General features: G+C 40.5%; 1 protein-coding gene across 1 annotated transcript; it reads left to right on the forward strand.

Moving 5' to 3' along the window:
* Nucleotides 1-2,298: 2,298 nt before the first annotated feature.
* Nucleotides 2,299-5,764, forward strand: sox1a (SRY-box transcription factor 1a). Its single transcript, XM_061970563.2, has one exon. It carries the CDS (start codon nt 2,519-2,521, stop codon nt 3,626-3,628), a length of 1,110 nt encoding a protein of 369 aa, XP_061826547.1. The 5' UTR covers nt 2,299-2,518; the 3' UTR covers nt 3,629-5,764.
* Nucleotides 5,765-7,934: the final 2,170 nt, after the last annotated feature.

Consider the following 7,934-nt stretch of genomic DNA (forward strand, 5'->3'; position numbering starts at 1 on the left):
GACCAGTTGCTTCTTTTACAGGAAGACATCTTTTATGGTGATGAATGTGCATTGGATTGAGAGTATTAGTGCAAGAGACAAATTAGTGAGGGTTTATGTGTGTGTGTGTGTGTATGTGTGTGTTTTTAATCACAAATATTTGTGTTTTTATTCTTGCATTAGACCCTCATAGTTGTGCACTTTCATAGCAGGGTGCACGAAAGAGATGGAGAGTTTGTTTTAAAAAAATGTGGTGGTTTTTTTGTGCATGGAAAAGGGAGGGTGTTGGGTGAAAGTGGGGATTTAGCAGAGTGCTCGTGTCACTGTGGAGGTTAATCCCATGTGTTCAATGCTCACACACAGGAAGTAACTCAGCAACTTTTTTTTCCTGAATGATGACACACACTTCTAGGTTTTGTGTGGGTGTTTGTCGGATTGCATTTTAGTATTTATTTGATATTCATTGTGACTATGTGAAATAAGCCCAAAACTGTCCACATCTGTGTTTTTCTTTAAAAATAATACAGAACAAATAAATATAAGCAATTGTTGTACAATTAAATCCATAAATTATGTTACATATTCATACATTTACATGTATTTTCAAATATGACTGTTTGACTACAACTGTGTATTAATTATTAATTATGTTTTATAATATGTGTTTTAAGTGTTGCTTGATTTGTTTGTGTTCTTTTGGGATAGTATGTCAACGTGATCATAAAGATTAAGATACTCTCATTTAAAATTAGATACAACAGCCAAAACAATTTGTGACTTAGCAAAGGTGTTGTTGTTTTTTTTTAAATTATTTTGTCCAGTCCATTTGTGTTAGAGTTGTAGATACAAAGGTATAGAGATATGAATAATTAAATATTGGTTGTCATTACAAAATACAGTGTATATTTTACAAGCCATGCAAATAGTTTTGAAACTGGAATACAGCAAATGTATTGACTGCATGTTACACACTTTGTATTTAGTAAACTACAAGACCCACAATCCACTGCAGGGCATTGATGCTTGTCCCACTGCCAGGGCCATTGTCATGCAGCTTTAAATTAAAATCCAACATTTCGATGATTTGTACAGTGACATATTGTTTTATGTATACCTTCATATGTGTGTGTGTGTGTGTGTGTGTGTGTGTGTGTGTGTGTGTATATATATATATATATATATATATATATATATATATATATATATATATATATATATATATATATATATATATATATATATATATATATATATGCATGTATGTATGTATGTATATATATGTATCCATCCATCCATTTTATACCGCTATATCTGTACATTTATAAAACGTATGTTTGTATATGTATGTATATAGCCAGTTTCAAAACAGTATTTGCAAATAGTGTTAATTTTTACTATAACTTTATCCACTTTTTTTTTCCTCATCCAAATATATATGTTTAGAATTCTCTTATCTTACTTTGTCCATATAATGTTGAGCCCCTTCATTAAAACAGCTGTAATTCTCAAATGATTTCCATGGCCGCAGGTCGTTTTTATATTTTCAAATCCACGGATTTGAAAATATAATTGCATTAAAAAATGATGGGGAAAAAAGAGCAAAAAGGTGGCTTACAAAAGTGTCCAAAGTGCGGCCGCTGGGCTATAACACACAGTTCATTTTTTGGACTAGTTTGATTAACCCTTTAATTATTCTTTATGCAGCAGCACTTGTTGGAAAAACTTTCGACACCACAAAAAGTTAAAATGTTGATGAGATTAACACAAAATCGAAAAGCAGGTATTTGTTAAAAAAATATTTATAACTTTTTCAATCGGATGGGTTTCAGCCTTCTTCTCTTTTTTTTTTTTTTTTAAGAAAAAATGTTGACTGGCCCCAGCATCATGCATGCATGGATTTTGCAGTATGGAAAAGGTTTGTACACCCCTCTTCATGGAGGATTTTTGTTTGTAGTTTTCAATCACGTGATTTTTTTAAAGTTATTATCTATTTTAGAATACATAAATCCTTTAGAAAAACCTAGATAATTCAGGCCCTGACTGTACTTTAATTTAACAGCGCAACATACAAAATGTGAGAAATTTACATTAGTTGTATATTTCTAACTTACATGTAGCATGGATCCAAATTCCTTGTTGTTGTTTAGAAATGTTTAATTCCTCCTCCTCTTCCTCTTCTTCCAACGTGTTGTGCCTCTGCTGGAGTCAGCTGACCCTGCAGCATGCAAATGAGCCTGCAAGCTGGCTCCTCATTGGCCGCCCGCGCCTCATTTAAGTGCTGTCAGTGCTGGCGTCAGATGGCCGCCGCTGCAAGCAACTTGCCAACTCGGAGTGTCTCCAATGTGCATTCTGTCACAGTGGATGTGAAGCAGCAGGGCGAAGGCTGCAGTCCTCATCAGGATTGGAGAACATTTCTGGGGGGGAATATACCTTTCACTTAAAGACTTTTGCACCCAAACATCCCGCGTGAGTGCAGAGATCATCGCATCCAACTTTTTTGATTTCTTGCTGGTGAAGGTGTCCCAGAAAAGCTGCTTGAATGTATAGCATGATGATGGAGACCGACCTCCACTCCCCCGGGCCCCAAACCAACACGGCCGGGGGGCCAACGGGGCCCAACGTGGGCTCCAAAGCGAACCAGGAGCGGGTGAAGAGACCCATGAACGCCTTCATGGTGTGGTCCCGCGGCCAGCGCAGGAAGATGGCGCAGGAGAACCCCAAAATGCACAACTCTGAGATCAGCAAGCGGCTGGGGGCCGAGTGGAAGGTGATGTCGGAGGCGGAGAAGCGGCCCTTCATCGACGAGGCCAAGAGGCTGCGCGCCATGCACATGAAGGAGCACCCGGATTACAAGTACAGACCCCGGAGGAAGACCAAGACGCTCCTGAAGAAGGACAAGTACTCCCTCGCCGGCGGACTGCTCTCTGGAGCCGGCGGCGCCGGCGGTTTAGGCATGACGTCCTCCACGGTGGGCCAGCGGCTCGAGAGCCCGGGGGCGCCCCACGGAGGCTCCGCCGGCTACGCGCACATGAACGGCTGGGCGAACGGAGCCTACCCGGGCCAGGTGGCTGCAGCCGCGGCCGCCGCTGCCATGATGCAAGAGGCGCACCTCGCCTTCGGGCAGCACCCGGGCGGAAGCGCGCACCACGCACTCAACCACCACCACCACCACCACCCGCACCACCACGCGCACCACCACCACGCACACCCGCACCACCACCACCACCACACCCCGCAGCCGGTGCACCGCTACGACATGAGCGCGCTCCAGTACAGCCCCATCTCGAACTCGCAGAGCTACATGAGCGCGTCCCCGTCCGGTTACGGCGCCCTCGGTTACACGCAGCACCAAGCCTCCGCTGTCTCCTCTTCATCCTCCTCCTCGTCCTCCTCTTCCTCCGCCGCCGCCGCCTCCTCCATGGGGACGCTGGGCTCGCTGGTGAAGTCCGAACCGAGCGTGAGCCCCCCGGTGACCGCAGCCCACCAGCGGGGGCCCTGTCCCGGGGACTTGAGGGAAATGATAAGCATGTACTTGCCCACCGGCGAGCCGGGGGACCCCGCCATGCAGAGCCGGATCCACGCCTTACCGGCACACTACCAGAGCGCCGCGGCCGGAGTGAACGGGACGGTCCCGCTGACGCACATCTAAGGACCCCACAGCCCCTCCCAGCCCCCTGATTTCTCTTCAATCATTGGAAATTGCAAACGAACACATAACCAAATATTTACCTCTTTTCTAGCCCCGCTCCTGTCAACTACCTGCTTTTTGTACAGAATGTTTACCACACTGTAAATCAAGGCTAAATGCAACTTGCTTTATTATTATTTTTGAACGGATATAGGGGGCTTAGATTTGTATTTTTTATTTTTGGTTATTGTGCTATAATCATCTTTTTGAGTCTAAGCTAACGCCTGGTGCATCTTAGACTCCATTTTAACCCCCACCCTCTTTTGTTTCTTGTAAGTTATTTAAAAAAAATGTCTCCAATATTAACAGAAAGTGCTTTACTAAAAAAAAAAAAATTGGAAAGATTTTTTTATTTTTTATTTTAAAGCGTTTTGTGTTTCCACTCCCATCCTCCGTTTTATTGTAACAGTCCCTTATTGTACAATTGTGAATACTTTTAATATTTGAAAGGAAGAATGACTTGGCAACGTAATGTTTTAAATGTAATTTATGTGCTTTTCTCTTCTAAGGGGAAAAGCTCTTAAACTGAAATGACTGACACACGCGCACGCACACACACACACGCACTCAAAATGGAATAAATTTCACAAGATGTTGCTTTGAATTATTTAGTTTGGATACACTTTTTTTTCTATTTAATTCAAAATTGCTTCTCATTTTTTAAATTGCATTAATTGTTTGTGCGTAAAAACATCTGTTGTTAATTAACATATATATTTTTTACATATAATGTTGCGAATTAACCTTCAGTGTTCAGGCTCTAAATCATGTGTAATTTATTCTAATCATATTTGCACTGCGAGGCCGATATGATAACAGCCTGGTTGGTGATAAATGTCACATTTTAGGCCTCACGTGACAAACCACCTGTTCGTGTTATTACGGTAAACATGTCATCTTTAAATGTCAAATAAGTGGATTCAAATTCGTTAAATCACGTGGTGTTATTGAAAATGACCTGTAAAAATATTTGGATATGTTTTAGGTTTTTCATCTTAAATCTTAAAAAGTATGCGCTACACTTCTTACCTGGAAAATGTGAAACATGTGCAATATAGCACTTACTAAATTGGCCCAATTTTGAAGCAAAATAATATTTAATTTTAGAACGGGATATGGCTTTTTTTTCTTTTTTTTTAATGTTTGCAAAAGTTAAAAAGTCAATTACATTAAGTGAAATCACCAAACTTTGCCCATTTAAAAAAGTCAATACATTTGGAGGCACCTACATCAACAAGAAGGAATATTATCATTGCGTTTTAAGAAATACCATTTTGGATTCAGTGTAAATATCACATTTCGATAAGATGCAAGATATTTGTCATCTGAATGAATGAAAGATTTGGATCAAATGTCTCACATTTGGAAAGGTTGCCAAGTCTTTATTTAATTTGATCATTGCATGCTCCATAACATTATTCATTAATAATATTATCTCCTAAAATGTGTGACCGATGGAATCCTTATTTGAAATCCCCTTTCTTTTCCACCCAATCAAGGTGACAAGCTGCATTCTGGGTAAATTGACTTATAAAAACCCACTCTTTTGAATTTCATTTTGTGCCAATTAGGATTAATAATCACTTAGATTTTCTTTCTCTTTTGAATAATGAACACCGGTGAGAGTGCATGACGTCACGTTTAAAATTTCTGACAAGGCCCCGCAGCTGGTTTTGACGTTTACATGCTTTTTCCCCCATTTGAATTGCCTAACTACTAATGTCCATACACATGCAAATGAGGGAAACTTTATGGGGGCGGGGGGATCAATTAATCTAAAATACATAGTTAAAAGGGAGGGTTTGCTTGTTTCACATTGATGAAGAGTGACGGTTAAAGCTCTGAGGCCTCACTTCTGGCTAATAATAATAATAATAATAGAGGAGGGGAAAAAAAAGGAAAATGCGTTGAAATTTGGGGTGAATTCAAAAAATAGAAATGTTACCTCAAGGCAGAAAGAGAGGAGTGTTTTTATTTTTATTTTTGCACTGACCGTTCCCCCAATAAATCTCTGCAAATGTGCACAGCTCTTATCTTGTATGCAGGGGCACTGATATATTCCTGCAGCTTGCTTAAAGCCCCGATCCCTTGCACTGCCATGTCCTAAATGGGGATAATTAGCGTCACTTTATCACGCCTCTGCATATTTTCTACACCCCTTCCACCCTTTTTTTTCCCCTAAAAAAAAAAAAAATCAGCCAGCAGCCTGCACCCCTCTGTCACAGAAGATTATGGAGACAGATTGCACAGAGCGAATGTGGCGGGCGAGATTAGCGACGGAATAGAGAAAGCAACTGGGCCAGTGAATGCCTCCGAAGGGGCCTTATCGTGCAATTACACGTTGACATGTTTAACAATCTTGCTGCCTCTTAATCCTGCAGTGCTGCGCTATCTAGCACCCAAACGTGGAGGGGACTAACAATACTAATATTAATAATACAAAAAATAAAGTTAGGGGGAAATTGCTTTATTTTGCAACTTTTTATTGTTGCTTCCCTTTTTTTTTATCTTGCTATCAAAAAAGAGTGGCAAGTCAAAAAAAGATAAATTGCCAGCCTGCAGGCTTGGAAGGGAGAATGCAGACCTGCCATTACTCACAATATCCCCGTCTTTCCTGCTTGGGAGTGATTGTGCAGCGCCACTGTTGGAATTTTTTGGCAGCGGCTATGCTTTGGAGACCTTAGACACCCCCCAACCCCTATTTTTTTTCTTTTTTTTTCTAAAGCAAGGCCAGCCGGAGCGCTGTAAGGTTGGGAAGTTTTTCCCCGACAATTGCTCCCACAAAAGCAATTACAAGCTCCAGTAGATTCCCAAGAAGGGGAACACTTTGGGTGCAGGTGTGAAAGGGACATAAGGTTGACCCCCCGTAGGATGGCGCTCGGACCACACAAGACCACCCCGGCATTAGGGAAGAGAAAGGAAAGTTTTTTTGGGGTGGGAAGTTGGGAAACATTATATACAGTAAGACCTTTCAAATGTACTTGTTTGCTTTCAAAAAAATAACATTTTGAAGAATACCTTAACCACTATATCGCTGGTTCTCAAACTTTATCACCAAATACCACCACAGAAAACACCTGGCTCTCCCAAGTACCACCATAATGACCAACATTAAAAGACAGTACCGTAGTAGGCATAACAAGTAATTAAAAACAAGGCAAAGGTTTTATCTAACACAGGCCTGGGCAATTATTTTGACTCGGGGGCCACATTTAGAGAAAATAATGTGTCTGGGGGCCGGTATATCAATTTTTAAGAACACTAATATAAAACCTCATAATAATGTCTGATTGAATGCTAAAAACCTTATGACAGACCGCCTTAATGGAATTGTTCGTTTTTCTATGAATGATAAAACCCTGAATATTGACAAAATATGAATGCCACACCCCCTTTCGATTGACATATTTTACAATCAAGTGAAACGCAACAAAAATGCAACAAACAGTGAAATATGAACGTGAAGGGTACCCACCTACAATCTGATATTGCTGAATTTCCTCCAGGGATCAATAAAGTACTTTCTATTCTATATATCACTAAACTTTAGAACTTTGTTGTGAAAGTCTCCTTCCGTGTCTGTGGAAACGCTTCCCGCCCACACTGCTTGGTGCCTCGTCTGAGCTGCTGTGACGTAGATTACCATAGTAACTAATTACATGACCATAGTAACTAATTAGATGACCACAGTAACTAATTAGATTACCATAGTAACTAATTAGATTACCATCGTAACTAATTAGATTATCATAGTAACTGGTATATCATCCATAAGCGCAGATTCCAACCATTGAAATACTTTGTATAGTTGAAGACTTACGGTAATTAGAAAACATGACTGCACATCATAATGGCAGCTACACTTTCCATCATAAAGATAAAAAAAATTTTTTTGGGAATGTCCGGCGGGCCAGATTGAAAAGCTCAACGGGCCACATGTGGCACCCGAGCCTTAATTTGCCAAGGTCTTAAACATTTGTGGTCACTGTAACACTACACACAGTTTGAACAGTGCCACTGTTTGAATATAGGAAAATAAAACACTGTACTTTAATCAGGTGATTCTTGGGCGTATACAATTACCATGAATTGATTAACATGGACCCCGACTTAAACAAGTTGAAAAACTTATTGGGGTGTTACCATTTAGTGGTCAATTGTACGGAATATGTACTGTACTGTGCAATCTACTAATAAAAGTCTCAATCAATCAACCAAAACCACTAGCAGTAGGAGTACCACAGTTTGAGAAGCACTGCACTATGTG

Source organism: Nerophis lumbriciformis, linkage group LG13, assembly GCF_033978685.3.
Source record: "Nerophis lumbriciformis linkage group LG13, RoL_Nlum_v2.1, whole genome shotgun sequence".
Classification (NCBI taxonomy): Eukaryota; Metazoa; Chordata; class Actinopteri; order Syngnathiformes; family Syngnathidae; genus Nerophis; species Nerophis lumbriciformis.

Coding starts and splice junctions, on each gene's coding strand:
- sox1a (XM_061970563.2), top strand. CDS start 2,519: ATGTATAGCATGATGATGGAGACCGACCTCCACTCCCCCGGGCCCCAA.